Source organism: Meles meles, chromosome 6 (genome assembly GCF_922984935.1).
Source record: "Meles meles chromosome 6, mMelMel3.1 paternal haplotype, whole genome shotgun sequence".
In the NCBI taxonomy this organism is placed as follows: domain Eukaryota; kingdom Metazoa; phylum Chordata; class Mammalia; order Carnivora; family Mustelidae; genus Meles; species Meles meles.
The window spans coordinates 102,967,357-102,984,640 of record NC_060071.1 but is presented as its reverse complement, the minus strand read 5'-3'; the positions used below and the strand labels follow the sequence as shown (position 1 = coordinate 102,984,640).

Below are 17,284 nucleotides of genomic sequence, written 5' to 3'. Positions count from 1 at the left end.
CCTCCCTCCCACATCACAAGCATGCACCCTCTCTCTCTCTAGCTAAGAAAAAAAATCTGGGAAAGCATATGTTTTTATACTTAGAAATGTTTATACAGTCTATGTAAAAAAAATTGCCTTTAGAAATGTTTCAGAGGCGCCTGGGTGGCTCAGTGGGTTAAGCCTCTGCCTTCGGCTCAGGTCATGATCTCAGGGTCCTGGGATCGAGCCCCGCATCGGGCTCTCTGCTCGGCGGAGAGCCTGCTTCCCCCTCTCTCTCTGCCTGCCTCTCTGCCTGCTTGTGATCTCTGTCTGTCAAATAAATAAAATAAAATCTTAAAAAAAAAAAAAGAAAAAAGAAATCTTGTTTCAGTAAATGTAATTTACAATAGGTAGTTTCAATGTATCCATCTGCATATATCATAAAATTTAACATTACTGAGTTTATTGTAGGCTTTAAACAGAAAAAAAATATCAATAAGATAATACAAACTTTTCTGACTATAGACTGTTTGGAAACTGAACAAAAATTAGGTAACAGTAACCAAAACAATTCTACTCTTATAGAAATCCTAAGAACTTATATGCTAATGGAGGCAAATAACATATTACCATTTCTGTTATTTGTCTTACTATCACATGTATGTAGGAACACATATATTCATAAATTTTGGTTAAAGGAACAGCCATCAAAATGGATTTATTTTGGGGCACCTGGGTGGCTCAGTGGGTTAAAGTCTCTGCCTTCGGCTCAGGTCATGATCCCAGGGTCCTGGGATCGAGCCCCACATCGGGCTCTCTACTCAGGAGGGAGTCTGTTTCCCTTCCTCTCTCTTCCTGCCTCTCTGCCTACTTGTGATCTCCATCTGTCAAATAAATAAACAAATAAAAATCTTTATTAAAAAAATGGATTTATTTTATTCCATACCTGTATCGAGCTGATCATTGTGCTAAGCGCAAATACTGTAGCTGAATCTCTCAGAGTTGACTGACTATCAAAGGTTCCCTGAGTATCCATCAATAGCACTGCGACCTACAGGCAAGTAGAGAACATCACTGATATTTTATAGAACAGGGGCAGTATTAGGGTTAATACAAATTTAACGCCATAAGAACTAAAGCAAACCATTATCAATGAATACTTCAAAGGTAATTTTCTATATATGCCGTGAGTGCCACCGAAACTAAAAATATTAACTAGCTGAATACTATAATAACTAGTTTTCACTTATAATCCAACATGACAGAAACAGTACTGAAACAAATATAGACGTTGGCTTGCTGATCTGCTGTTCTACTGTCCCTGTGATTTTGCCACCTTGATCAATAGAAAGGGAAAGACGAATGCGCAATAGGATGTTACCCACTTCCCTTTAAATTTTCATGTCAAATAGCCAAAATTGGTTTTCAAAAGATCATTCTTGAGGATCCTAGAAAATGATAACTCTTGCAAGTGAAATTCAATTTTCTTTACAAAGTTTGCATCATACCTTCTTGCCATCAGGTTTATTGATAAGGAAGACTTCACTCCATATTTGGATTCCTGTGGTCTCTCGTTCAGACCCACCTCTCCATGAAAAACCAGTCAGTGGTTCATTGTAATCTCCAACCCAGTCGACTGATTCCTATAAATTAAAAAAGTCTGTGATATGGAACTGGATATGTGGCATAGTTTTTTCGACACATCAATTCTGGTTCATATCTCTCTCCAACTATAGTTAAAAGGAAACAACATATTCACATCTACTGTATGATTCAGTTACTTTATCGAAAATACTTTTACAGAGGAGCACTATCTGCTACATTTTATTCTAGGTTCTGGGAATACAAAGATATCACTCCAGACCAGAAAAAGCTCACAACCTAAAAAAAAGAAAGAAAGAAAGAAAGAAAGACATGCTAACAAACCATTATGTTGCCATGTATATTAGGCATTAGGCATAAATAGAAGCATAGGAAAAGAAATAACTAACTCTTGGTCACGTAAGACTTAATAGAGAGGTAGTGTTTGTGCTAAAATTTGAAGGATGTTTGGGAATTTCCCAGGAGAGCAAACCTGGGAAGGGCATTCTAGAAACAAAGATATCAAGATAGGAGAGAGGATATTATGTCAGGATATACACAGTCATAATACATACAGAAGCTTTGTATGTATTACAAAGGAGGAAGTGAATAGCAAGGAGAGGAGTGGAGAAGAAGGAGGGAGTGAATAGCAAGAGGAGAGGAACCTAGTAGTGTTGCAGAAAAACAAAAACAAGAAATCTGTTACACTTTAATCTGGCAAGTGCTCTTTAACACAAGCAACATGACAAGTGTTATTGAGCATTTAATTTTAATGTTTATTTCACAGTTAAAACTATGAATATGCCTAAAACTGTATAATACCAAAGAATGGAGACTAAGTTTGTTCACTTAATTTTCCCACCCGTGTTAAGTAGCATACTAATGTTGATATGCTAGAAACAGAGAATGGCAAGAGTTCTGTTTGGTTTCAAAGCCTAAAATATCTTGGCAGTTCTATTCTTGATTTGTTTGAACTGAAGCTAGAGATAGAAGATATTGAAGTTAACTACAAAACTATTCAAAAATACCCTAACTTAAAAGAGCAACCCCAAATAAATAACTATGGTATAAATACATAACACAAAGTTTCTTTGGGTAGTGTGTCCATTTCCACATCCATATTTGCAACAGAACTGCTATGGGTAAAAGGGTAGAAAAATATATTGGGATGCTCTCCATTCCCAACCTTCTGTTCCTTGAGTCTGTTATCCTCCTGCTTTTGGTTCATCCCAGGTCCCTTAAAGATTCATTTCTGTGCCACACTGTTGTCTCAAATGCTATGACACTGTTGCCTTTGGGAGTGGGGTATGATGAGAATCAGGTGGAAAAAGATAGGAAAGAATTTTCTGGGGTAACAGCAAGATATACTTGCTAGAACTTGGGCCCGTGTAGGCATACGCAATTTCAAAAAATAATAAGCAAATGTATACCTAAGATTTGTGCATGTAACTGTAATGTGAATTTTACAACAAAAGAAACCAACTAAGCATGGAAATAAATGATAATGGTACAGGTTGAAATATCTGTGAGGAAGTGTGCCAGAGCCAGCAATTCACTTTGAAATGAATAAAAAAAAATCAGACGCAGTGATGGGTGTAAAGAGAGAACAGTAGCTGGAGACACAGGTGATAAAGCAAGAATATGAATGATAATGGTAAAGTCTAGGCAGCGGATACCTAGGTCTTCACTGTAAAATTCTTTTAACTTTGCTGCATGCTTGAAATTTGTCATAATAAATGTTGGGGAGAAAATGATTACAATAAAAATGTTAGAATAAAAGTTATTTGATACATTTTAAACACTCTAACATGTAAAGTTTATAATCCTATCACTATGATGCATCTCATTCTAAAAGAATACAAAATAAGTTCTATTCCAAGGGAAATGTGGGAAAGTGGTCCATGAAGTTTGGTGCCCAGAGCACTGAAACTGGAACGGCTCTAGCACAGTGTATGTGAAAAGGGAAGTGGGAATCCTGAGACTACCAGGTAAAAACATAAAGTCACACAAACACAGAAACAAGAAAACTGTTAAAGCATTTTTATGTACCTGGTTGTACATGTATCTCAACATGAAGTCCATCAGGAATGATTTTCCTTTTCTAAATGCTCCAGCAACAGATACAGCAACAACCTCCTTGTCCCTGACAGCCTCCGAGAGAAGGATCCGATTTAGTGCGGTTTCATCTAACTCAAAGGAATGGTCATCTTTGACGATGAGGACTTGCACTGGTCCTGCCTTCTTCACCGGCTCCTCCTCCTCTGAGCTCCATTCATATGTCTTTTCTGAAAACCCACCTGTTGAATAAAATAGCAATTTATTCAGCTAATCATCTTGAAATACCAAGAAATGTACTGGTACCTCTCAATTTTCAAATATCTGAAACAGGGGCACACTGGAATTAGAGATGCTCATTTTAATGACATATATAAATGTCATTAAATGTCTCAGAAAGATTTATGTCTCAGAAAGACTTATAGTTCATCTTTCTGATTATGTGACCAAATCAAAGAGAATTTTATTCTTAAGAATGCTCCAAGGCAAAGATCTGTTTGCGGAATGAGAAAGAAAATCAAAGAAAGGATTCTACTTATTGAGCACAGGAATAAAATGACTTATCCCCTAGAAATAAGTTAAATTATTCACATAAAGGATCCTTGCAACATTTTTAAAAACTGGACATACATAGGAGGAAATACATACAGGGACTCATCACATATTTTTGAAATTGGAATAGTTTTCAGCTCCCTTCATTACATGCATCCCACCTACAAAATCCTAGGTTCTTAAATGTCTAAGACTATACCTCATAGCAATGGAAATTACAGATACTTAAATTGGATAGGGCCAGATTACAGACATCCTTCAAATTCATAGCAAAAGGGTCTAGACATAATTCGATTTAAACAAAAAGTTATTTGGTGTGAAGATCTTAAACAAAAGCTGTGCGACCCTGGGAAATTACCAGATCTCCCAACTCTTCATCTGTAAAATGTAAACTACTAGTAGTACCTATTAATTGGGCTGTTATAAAGATTAAGGGAGCTACGACATGTAAAGTGTTGAGATCAGTGCTTGGCACATAGTAAAATCATAAAGGTTAGCTATAATCACCACCACCATCATCACTACCTTGGGATTATAGATTGAACTAAGTATTCCTAGAAGAACTTTCTGCCTATTTTCAGAAATGTGTGTGTGTGCGTGTATATGTATATAAAGAATTATCATATATGATAAAGGGTTAATATCCAAAATATATAAAGAATTGACACAACTAAATTTTAAAAAAACCCTAAACAATCCAATTAAAAAATGGGCAGAGGATCTGAATAGAACTTTTTCTACAGAAGACATGCAAATGGCCAACAGACACATGAAAAGATGCTCAACATCATTAAGCATCAAAAAATGCAAATCAGGGTGCCTGGGTGGCTCAGTGGGTTAAAGCCTCTGCCTTCGGCTCAGGTCATGATCCCAGGGTCCTGGGATCAAGCCCCACATCCGGCTCTCCACTCAGCGGGGAGCCTGTTTCCTCCTCTCTCCCTCTGCCTGCCTCTCTGCCTACCTGTGATCTCTGTCTGTCAAATAAATAAATAAAATCTTTAAAAAAAATGCAAATCAAAACCAAACAGATATCACCTCATACCTGTTAGAATGGCCATTATCAAAAAGAGAAGGAACAAGTGCTGGCTAGGACACAGAGAAAAAGGAATCCTTGTGCATTCCTTTGTAAATTGGTGAGAATATAAATTGGTAAGACCACTGTGGAAAACAGTATGGAAAAAAGTAAAAATAAAATTACTACATGATCCAGCAATTCCACTTCTGGGTATTGATCTGAACAAAATGAAAGGACTAGCTCAAAAAGATGTGTGCACCCCTATGTTCATTATAGCATTATGTATAATAGCCAAGATACAAAAACAGTCTAAGAACAACTTAAGTGTCCACTGATGAATGAAGGGATAAAGAAATTATTGTGTGTGTACGTACATATATGCGTGCACACACACACACACACACATATACACAATGGACTATTACTCAGCCATAAAAAATAATGAAATCTTGCTCTTTGTGACAACATAGATGGACCTCAAGCACATTGTGCTAAACAGAGAAAGAGAAATATGTATGGTTTCTTATACGGGGAATTAAAAAAAAAACAACTTATAGGTACAGAGAACAGCTGCTGGTTGCCAGAATTGGGGTGCTGTGGGTGGAGAAATAGGTGAAGAGGGTCAAAAGGTAAAAACAAAAATAGAGACAAAGAAATCTTGTTCTCTTGTTAAGTCATTTTGAAACTGATGTTTAGTTTCTTCATATGTAAGATGGAAAAAAGTTTTCCATTTAATAGTCAGTTTTGACAGAGATCAACTTTTAGAATTAATCCTTAATATTTAAGAATTTTAGAACCCTAGACCCTGGCATTTGTGGTGTATTACAAAATAACTTAAGTGTGTCAAGCGACACATTCTTCTACCTACTGCCTTTGTAATGGAACTTTGTAATGCCCTTCCACTTTGACTCTGGGGTCAGCCATGTGATTTGCTTTAGCAGACATGACACAGCAGAGGATTCTTAGAAAAGGCCTTGTGTTTTCCCTTTTGCTCTTTCACTTCTGCCATTCACCCTGTGAATATTCCCAAACTAGTCTGCTGCAGGATGAGAGACACTAGAAGCAAAGGCAAACAGCCCAGTCCCCATCAAGCCCCACAGCAAACCAACCCCAAGCCATATGAGGGAGCTCAGCCAAGACCAACAGTTGCTTAACAACTATTTTAACACGTCTGATCAATAAATGCCTATTGTTCTATGCCCTTGAGGTTTTGTGGTTATTATGCAGCAAAACAGACCATAAACTACTGGTACAGCCTACAATCCCTTACTTTAGAAGGACAGTACAGTGTAGTGGTTAAAAACACAGGCTCTGAAACCAGACTGCTGAGATTTGAATAAAGGCTTTCCCATTTCTTAGCTGAGTAACCTTCAGCAAGTTGTTTAACCTCTCTGTGTCTACCTCATAAGGTTGCTGTGAATTAATATATTCAAGTAACACTTAGAACAGTGGCTGGTAGGGGCGCCTGGGTGGCTCAGTGGGTTAAGCCACTGCCTTCGGCTCAGGTCATGATCTCAGGGTCCTGGGATCGAGCCCCGCATCGGGCTCTCTGCTCAGCAGGGAGCCTGCTTCCTCCTCTCTCTCTCTGCCTGCCTCTCTGCCTACTTGTGATCTCTCTCTGTGTGTCAAATAAATAAATAAAATCTTTAAAAAATAATAATAAAAAAAAAAAAAAACAAACAGTGGCTGGTACATTGTAAATGCTGTTAGTATTACTATGGATTTAGGAAATGAAAGCCAAAGATGTGACCGACCTTGCCAAGAAAATAATATGGAATTTCCATAGCAGGAAATCTATCATGGATGCTTTCTTGTGTTACTATTTATTTATTCCTTTTAATATTCCAGCAAGGTATTCATTATTATCTGTATTTTTGACACATGAGGAAATTAAGAATTGGGTAATGTAACTTTTGCAAGAGCATGCCCACTAGTAAGCTATAGATCCGAGTTCATAGTTAGTAACTGTCAACCTGAGGTTAGATCCCAGGTATATAAACTTTCATCCCAGGCCTTTCTACTATAACATTTCAGGGAAATCAAATAACTCTTGGACACCACATAAATGGGCTCATTTGCTTGTATCAAAAGAACAGAAAGTCAAAACGTACACCAATTAATTCTTCAGATCAGATATATGACCTAGCCTCAAATCAACCCTTAAGAGTATTAGTTTTGGATAAACTGGGCTCTTAAATAATCTTTCATTTAAATCTTTTAAAATATATTTAAATAGACATCCTCTCTTATGTTTGCAGGCATACCTTGGAGATATTGTGGATTCAGTTCCAGACCACCACCATAAAGCAAGTCATGAGTTTTTGGTTTCCCAGTGCCTATTCAAGTTACATTTATACAACATCATAGTCTATTAAGTGTGCAATAGCATTATGTCTAAAAGAAACAAAATATATACCTTAATTTAAAACTACTTTATTGCTAAAAAATGCTAATCATCATCTGAGTTTTTAGGAAATTGTAATCCTTTTGCTGGAAGATCTTGCCTCGATGTTGATGGCTACTGACTGAGCAGGGTGATGGGTGCTGAAGTCTGGGATGACTGTGACAATTCCCTAAAATAAGACAACAATGAAATTTGCTGACTTGATCAACTCTTCCTTTTGTGAATGGTTTCTCTGTAGCCTGGTTGTTGTTTGACAGCATTTTACCCACAGAGAACTTCTTTCAAATTGAAGTCAATTCTCTCAAACCCTCCGCTGCTTTACCAACCAAGTTTATGTCAGATTCTAAATCCTCTGTTGTCATTTCCAGTTTTCACAGCATCTTCACCAGGAGTTGATTCCACCTCAAGAAACCACTTTCTTTGCTCATCTGTAAGAAGCAATTCCTCACTCAACCAAGTTTTATCCTAAGGTTGCAGCAACTCAGTCCCATCTTCATGCTCCACTTCTAATTCTATTTCTTGCACTGTTTCCAACACATCTTCAGTTACTTCCCCCACTGAAGTCTTTCTGAACCCCTCACAGTCATCAAACTCAGAAGGCTGAAATATTTCAACAATTACTAAAATAGGACACAGGCACAAAATGAGCAAATGCTGTTGGAAAAACAGCACATGCGTGCGTGCACACACACACACACACACACACGCACACACACACACTTTGTTTTTAATCTCTTGGTTCTAATCTATTCAATAATTTGTCTACATCAGCACCAATAGTATACTATCTTAATCAAAACAATTTTTTTCTGTAAGATTTTATTTATTTATTTGAAAGAGAGAGAGAGCACAGAACAGGGAGGGCAGCAGGAGAGGGAGAAAGTGTCTCAAGCAGCCTCCATGCTGAGCGTGGAGCCCAATGCAGAGCTTGATCTCACAACCCTGAGATCACCACCTGAGATCACAGCCCGAGCCAAAAACCAAGAATTGGACGCCTAACCAACTGTGCCACCCAGGTGCCCCTCAAATAGCTTTATAAAACATCATTATGATCATATTCCTCTAATTATTACACCTTGGCAATTTTAACCCTTCCCATATAAATATTGGAATTAATAAGTTAGTTGAATTTTGTGAAACTACATTAAATTTACAGATCAATTTGGAAAGAATCAATTTTGTTACACTGTCTTCCAACCCATGAACATGAGATATCTCTCTTCAATAAAGTTTTTATAATTTGGGGTGCTGAGTAAAGTAGCTTTTTTTGATTTATTGCTAGGTACATTAGATTTTATTCCTAATTATACCTTGTTTCATTGTTGTGGTTTTTTAAAAAATATTTTATTTATTTATTTGACAGAGAGAGATCACAAGTAGGCAAAGAGGCAGACAGAGAGAGAGGAGGAAGCAGGCTCCCTGCTGAGCGGAGAGCCCGATGTGGGGCTCGATCCCAGGACCCTAGGATCATGACCCAAGCCGAAGGCAGAGGCTTTAACCCACTGAGCCACCCAGGCGCCCCCATTGTTGTGTTTTTAATTATGTTTTATAGCCATTGCTTGGATAAAGAAATATCACTGATAGATCAGTCTATATTTAATATTTACTATTTAATATATTTAATAGATCAGTCTCATATTGAAACTACTATTCCCTATAAATTTAATTTTTAAAAATAATGAAGTGCTGTTTCTACCTTTTTAATCTTTATGCATTTCTTTTCCCTTTCTTGTATCATTGGACATTCTATACAATGTTGAATAGCAGAGGGAATCCTGGACACAACTTCTGATTTTAGTGAGCATAACTTCCTGATTTTAATGGGACTGCTTCCAATATTTGAGTTCATATTTGTTATAGTTTGGTGTCCTTTGGAAGATAACTTTATCTTATTAAGGAACTTCTCTACTGGTTTACTATGAGTTTTCAAAAATCATAAATGGAAAATGAATTTTATCAAATATTTTTTCTGTATCTGTTGAGATGATCACCAGGTTTTCCACCACCACTCTGTTAATGTAGTAATACAGCTTTACTTTTTTTTTTAAAAGATTTTATTTATTTATTTGACAGACAGAGATCACAAGTAGGCAGAGAGGCAGGCAGAGAGAGGAAGGGAAGCAGGCTCTCCACTGAGCAGAGAGCCCAATGCGGGGCTCGATCCCAGGACGCTGGGATCATGACCTGAGCCAAAGGCAGCGGCTTTAACCCACTGAGCCACCCAGGTGCCCCACAGCTTTACATTTTTTATTAAACCTAGTATTTTTAGGGTACAATATTTATATACTATTGATACAGTTTGGTAAAATTTTTTTTAGGAATTGCACATCTTTATTCACCAATGAATTGAGTCTATCATTTTCCTTATTCATTTTGTCTTTGGCTAGTTTAATACTCAGTTATATTCGCTTTATAAAAGGACTTAGCAATATTTCCCTTTTTATCTTCAAAACGAGTTTGTAACAAAAAATTAGGGTGAACTGTTCTTTGAAATTTTGATAGATCTTGCTTTAAAACCATCTGGACCTGCTCTTTTCTTTGTTAGATGATTTTTATTTATTTATTTTAAGATTTTATTTATTTATTTGATAGAGAGAGATCACAAGTAGATAGAGAGGCAGGCAGAGAGAGAGAGAGAGGGAAGCAGGCTCCCTGCCGAGCAGAGAGCCCGATGCGGGACTCGATCCCAGGACCCTGAGATCATGACCTGAGCCGAACACAGCGGCTTAACCCACTGAGCCACCCAGGCGCCCTGTTAGATGATTTTTAACTGTTACCTCAATTTCATTAATGCTAATGATACAATAGTTACATTAGTACTAATAAAGTTTTGTATTTCCTCAGAAATTTTTTGGTACATTTTATCTTTCTAAGAATTTTTCTCCATTGTCTAAAATTTCAGACAAAAAGTAGGCAAAGACGTAAAACATTTAAACAGTATCATTAGCCAGGCTGACCAAGTTGACATCTCATAATTACAAAACCATATAATCTTTTAAAGTTCATATAGGATATTTGTCAAATAGACCATGTACTGGTTCATATATCAGATCTAAGCACATTTCAAATTTCTAAAATACTGTAAAAAATATGTTCTCTGACAACAGAGAAATTAAACTAGAAGTAAGTATATATTTAGAAAATTCCTAAATATTTTGAAATTAAGCAGTAAATTTCTAAATAACCTATAGATAAAAGAAAATATCATAATGGAAATTAGAATATGTTGCAAACTAAATAATCTAATGAATCTGGTCCATTTATCAGCAACACTCTACACTGTCTTAATCAAATATCTTTATGAAAAGCCATTACATATTGTAAGGCAAGCCTGTCTCCCCTCTTCTAATTATTATCAGTTGGGGCAATTTTGACTCTTTCTACATAAATGTTAGAATCAGTAGGTTGGAGTGTAGTAGCTTATTTATACAGAAATAGTGAAAATATGATATAACAGAAATTGTTTAGAAGACATTTACAGCTTGAAATGTATTTAGTAGAAAAGATGTTTGAAAAGGCATAATATAAATTCATCTTAAGTGAATAACATTAAATTCAAAGAAAAGTAGGAGTAAAGATGTCAGAAACCAATGAACTGGGAATAGAGATCAACAAGAATGATTTAATAATCTAAGACTAATCAAAGAAAATAAGAGGAAAAAGTCACAAATCAACAATTTCAGATATGAAAAAGGGATAAGGGAAATCACTACAGATCCTACAGATATTTAAAAGATAATATGAGGAGAATGACATCAGCATCATGGTGACATGAGTCCTTTTTCTCTCCTCTCTGATTTACAAGTAATTGGACATCTGTAACCAGAAGAAGAAAGAAAGAATGAACGAAAGAACGAACGAACAGGCCTTTCCACAGCTTACTAGGATACCCAAGAGATCCACCCATCTATGCACCAAAAAGTGGGTGGACTGGACTGCAGAGGAGGTTGCAGGGAGAGAGAAAAAGCCGTGGAGCCTAGGCCTGTAGAGCCTCCAGCATCAAGTGCAGTAGCTGGGACCAGGTATAAGCCTTTAAAGAGGTGGAGGATAAAGGCAGAGAGTGGGGGTCTGCCAGGCTGGTTCTGCATATCACAGCTGGGGGGACATTTGCTCTCTCTGAGGTAAGACTGCAGTGAATGGGGGGAGGGAAAGGAAAGAGAAGTAGGAACTGAAGGAAAATGTCTCCTGTTGTTTGTCTCAGGCAAAAGAACCACCTAGGACCTCTGGGACCTCCACCTCCTCCATTTAAGGAGTCCCTACTGGGTTGACCTCCAGCTATGGGCACATCCAAAATCCCAAGTGTTGAGTGTACCTCCCCCAACTCTAAAGCTGCCGCCCTTTTTTTATTTCCCCAGCCAGCTTTATATATATATGTACATACACATACATACATATACATAGATACACACATAGACATAGACATCGCTGTAATGGAAACCAAAAACTTGAACTATAGTGCCACCTTCTGGAAAACAAAGGAAGACGCCTAATTACCAAACCTGTTGAACTGTTAAAATCAAAGCGAACAAAACCTTGCCTGAATGAGAAAGGTATTTGTAACTTCAAATGTGATAGCAGAGGCAGTTTTCATCAAACAGTACAAAAAAGTCATGGTCATATGGTATTATCGAAAGAAAATGACAATTTTCCAGCAACCAAACCCAAAGACATGGAATACTGTGATCTGATAAGAATTCAAAATTGCTGGGGCGCCTGGGTGGCTCCGTGGGTTAAACCTCTGCCTTCAGCTCAGGTCATGATCTCAGGGTTCTGGGATCAAGCACCGCATGGGGCTCTCTGCTCAGCAGGGAGCCTGCTTCCTCATGTCTCTCTGCCTGCCTCTCTGCCTACTTGTGATCTCTCTCTGTCAAATATATAAACAAAATCTTTAAAAAAAGAAAAAGAATTCAAAATTGCTGTTACAGAGGTGCCTGGGAGGGTCAGTCAGTTAAGTGTCCAGCTCTTGGTTTCAGCTCAGGTCATTATCTCATGGGTGGGATCAAGCCCTGAATCAAGCCCCACATCAGGCTCCATGCTCTGCAGGGAGTCTGCTTGAAGATTCTCTCCCTCAGCCCCTCCCCCAACTCAAGCTTGCTCTCTCTCTCACTCTCTCTCAAATAAAATAAATCTCTAAGAAAAATTGCTTTTGTATAGATAATGAGCTACAAGAAAACTCAGAAAGGTAATATAATGATCTTAGAAATAAAATTAATGAATAGGGGCACATGGGTGGCTCAGTCAGTTTAGCATCTACCTTCTGTTCAGGTCATGATCTCAGGGTCCTGGGATTGAGCTCCACATTAGGCTCTCTGCTCAGCGGGGAGTCTACTTCTCCCTCTCACTCTCTCTCCATGTTCTCTCTCTCTTTCTCCAAATAAATAAAGTCTTTGAAAAAAAATTAATGAAAAGAAGGAGTGTTTTATTTACCAAAGAGACTGAAATTCGGAGCTGGTGAACTCAGTAAATGAAATGAAGAATGAGTTAGAATGCATTGGATATAGTGATCAGATGGAAGAGGGAATTAGCAAGCTAGAAGATAGGAATCTAGAGGCGATTTAGGTTGGGTACCTGGCTGGCTCAGTTGGTAGAGCATGAGGCTCTTAACTCTGGGGTCATGAGTTCAAGTTCCACATTGGATGTAGAGCTTGGTAATGAAATCATAGCATAAACTTTTTTTTTTACATCAAAAATAAGAGGAAGAATAAAAGGATGGAACTTCTAAAGGTGAATGAAGATAAATTGCTATGAGCTGAGAAAAGACTTTTTTTAATCTATGAAATGTTTTATGTAAACCTCATGGTAAGCACATAACAAAATCTAAAGCAGTGATATAAAAACATAAAAAAACAACAGGAGACTGAGGAGAGCACCATGGAAAACCACCAACTTACAAAGGTAGACAGAAACAGAAGAAAGAAGAAACAGTGGAGAGAAAAATAACCAGAAGGCAAAAGATAAAATAGCCATAGTGAATCCTTGCATATCTATAATATAAATGAATTGAACTCACCAAATAAAAGGCACAGAGGGGCTAGATGGAATAAAAAACACAACAATAAAATAAGACCCAACTACAAGCTGCCTACAGGAGATTCCTTTCAGCTCTAAATATACACCTTGCTCAAAGTGAAAGAATGGAAGATACTATTCCTAGCAAATGGAAACAAAAAGAAGGTGAGAATAGTCATGTTTTCATCCAACAAAAAGACTTCAAGTCAAAAAAAAGTTAATAAGAGACAAAGAAGGCCAATATATAAAGATAAAAAGGACAGTATATCAGATCATTAATATTTATGTTCCCAAGAACCAAGCACCAAAATATATTAAGCAAATAGTTACAAATCCTAAGGAGAAATAGGTAACAATAAGATCATTGCAGGGGACTTCAATATTCCACTATCAGCAATGGATATATCATCCGGATAGAAAAACAAGAGCAGATATTGAAATAGAACACACTTTAGAACAAAAGGACTCAATAAACATACAGAATATTTTATCCAACGATAGCAGAATACACACTCTTTTCAAATGCACACAGTACAATCTCCAAGACAGCTCATATTTTAGGTCACAAAACAAACTTTAGCAAGTTTAAGAACACTGAAATCATGCCAACTATCTTCTCTGACCACAATGGTATGAAACTAGAAAACAACACAGGAAAGTGAGAAGATTGACAAACATGTGGATACTAAACAACACATTTCTAAACAAAGCATTGGGTCAAAGAAGAAAACAAAAGGGAAATAAAGGAGAATGTGTTGGCACGCTTGAGGAACAGGAAGGTGTATGGTATGGGTGGAGCAGGTTGGGAAGGTGGTAAGGGGCCAGACCAACAGACTTAGACAAGCACAGATCTGAAATGATCTGCAACAGAGTGAATACTGGGGGTGAGAGAAAGAAAAAAGACTTCAGTAAGTGTTTGTATATGATTATCCTTTTCTGCTCTACCTTTGTGCACTAGGTGTGAATGAAACAGATCGCTCCAAACTTTTAGTTTATATCCTTAAGACTTTGGAGAGCTACATATAGACTTAATGAAGAAAAGGGAAATTATAGGGGCACGTGGGTGGCTCAGTCAAAGTGTCCACCTTTGGCTCAGGTCATGGTCCCAGGGTCCTGGGAGCAATCAAGCCCTGTACTGGGCTCCCTGCTCAGCTCAGTCGAGGTGTCCACCTTTGGCTCAGGTCATGGTCCCAGAGTCCTGGGAGCAATCAAGCCCTGTACTGGGCTCCCTGCTCAGCGGGAAGCCTGCTTCTCCTCTCCCTCTGCTGCTCCCCTCTCTCTGTCAAATAAATAAAATCTTTTTAAAAAAAGAAAAGAAAAGGGAAATTATATAATTAATGTGATATAAGTATGCTGTAAAATAAAACAAATATCTGAATCATGACTATAAAATAATGAAATGGTTTATGGGATGAAATCTCATTACAATGTAGGCAAAAAGGAATATTAAGTATTCCTTTTTGATAAAAAATCATTTAAAATGTAGAAATAATTTTTTATTAAATAATAGAATGAATAATAGAATTAATCTGTTAAATGTTTATAAATATATAGACATTAGTTTATATCTCATCTAAAGTTAAGACAGGCTTCCTATCTGAAGTCTATCATAACCATCAATCTATATATATATTTATGTGAATAAATACTGACATATAAAAATATGCATTTAGATAAGCTACAACCCAGATACCTACCAACTGATAAATGGATAAACAAAATATGATATATCCATACAATGAAATATTATTTAACAATAAAAAGAAATTCAGAATCAATATATGCTACAACAAGGATGAGTGTTGAAAACACAGTGTTAAATGAAAGAGATCAGTCAGAAAAGATCACATGCTGTCGGATTCCATTTATATGAAACTCCCAAAACAGGCAAATCCATAGAAACAGAAAGTAGATGAGTGGTTGCCTAGGACTGGAGGGTTGAAGGGGTTTGGGAGGTGGTGTCTAGAAGGTGCACATTTTCTTTTGGGGACTAATGAAATGTTCTAAAACTAGAGGATGAACGCACAACTCTAAATACCCAAAAAGCCTCTGAACTGTACATTTTACATGGGTCAACTGTATAGTATATAATTATATCTCAATAAAACCGCTAAACTATTTAGAAAAAGTTCAGTTTCTTCAAAAAAAAAGGTCAAATTGAAAACACAGACTAAAAATGTCTAGAGTCTCTGTTCTCTAGAAATAATCCTTGAAAACACTTATAAGAAGCACACACAGTAATTACCCGATATTTGCACTAATTTAATATAAAATAACTGAAAAAGTTTTGAGATGCATAGTATTATTAAGAACAAGTCTTATGTGCTTGACTCATTGCTCATAACTATATTTCAACTAAGCAATTAGCATTATCTTTGTTATAAAAGAATCCAAAAATCCTTAAATGCATGCCAAGTTTAGCATGCATTATTAGCATGCTAAGATTAGCACCAGATTTCTACCTTATGTATGTTTTGCTAAACTAAACTTATTTTCAATTCCCTGAACACTATGCACACTTTTAAAAGGGGAAGAAGCAGAAAACAGGTTAGACAGAAACCAGATAGGAATTAGCATTTCACTATGGATGATACAAATGTATGGCTCACAAGGAGAGAACCAAAAAATAATATTGTTTCACCTTTTTATATACTGGATCTTATATTCAGTAAAGGGGCTTCTGGGACTTATCCATTCTATCTGGTATTCCACATCACTGGAAGCTGGCCACCTAGCTATAAATTTATATATATTGAAAGCCAATCTTCAAAAATTTTAAACATGGAGAAGACTCATTTTAATATACTAGAAATGCAATAGATATGTATTTCTAATTTTCTTAATTGTAAACTTTGAAAAAAATTCATACTTCCTCTTTCCAGCAAAAATTAAACCTCATGAGATGATGAACTATGAGTACATTTGAGCCATTATAGAGAAAAGACACGGCACCTAGGAAACTGTTTCCTGGCAACTGAAATTAAAATGATACATTATATTTTATTAAACTATTATGTTTGAACAAACAAACTTGAAGAATGACCGAAAACATTTGTCTGAATAACTGAGAATGAATTCCAACATCACAACAAAAGGATTTATACAGAAAGGGACAAAATGAGTTAAGGAAACAAATCAAATATTAACTCAAAAAAATAACTACCTTCAGAGTGTTTGAGCAAGAACAGAGATCTGAGCTACAATGAGATGAATACACAGAGCAGACTTCAGAACACTACTATGCAGACTCTGATTGTTCTGCTATTAGCAATACATTGAGGAAGAGGATTACAAGGAATAATGCAGGTCCTACAACTTCAGAGTCTTGGAAGGAGTAATGAGTCATTTAACAGGCTGTTTATTTATATTAAATACAAAAGCACTGCATAAACTATTCAATGGGTGCCTCTAGAAGAACAATGCCATCATGATTAAGGCACTGTGTGTATATACATATATGTATACAGCAAAAATTAAATCTCGTGTGTGTGTATACACACATACACATATATATATTTCATATATGTTCATATATATGTGAAAAGGCCTAAATGGAGAGATACATAACTAATAAAAAGGAGAAATACTAACAGTTAATAGACACAGAGGGAAACGTTCAGTCTTACTGGTAACTGGAGAAATGCTAATTAAAGGAGATAAACTTTTTAGCTATCAAAACTTGCAAAGTTTAAAAATATATATACACT

General features: G+C 36.6%; 1 protein-coding gene across 2 annotated transcripts in view; it reads right to left on the bottom strand.

The window, feature by feature from the left end:
• The window catches only part of ATL1 (atlastin GTPase 1), a 65,820-nt gene that overhangs the window by 33,274 nt on the left and 15,262 nt on the right, over positions 1-17,284 (bottom strand). For both annotated transcript variants that reach the window (XM_046009658.1, XM_046009657.1), the window contains exons 2-4: positions 3,592-3,839; positions 1,470-1,604; positions 908-1,012 (exon numbers count right to left, since the gene is read on the bottom strand). In XM_046009658.1, the coding sequence (XP_045865614.1) occupies positions 908-1,012; positions 1,470-1,604; positions 3,592-3,839 (488 nt within the window). The remainder of the gene's footprint in view (positions 1-907; positions 1,013-1,469; positions 1,605-3,591; positions 3,840-17,284) is intronic.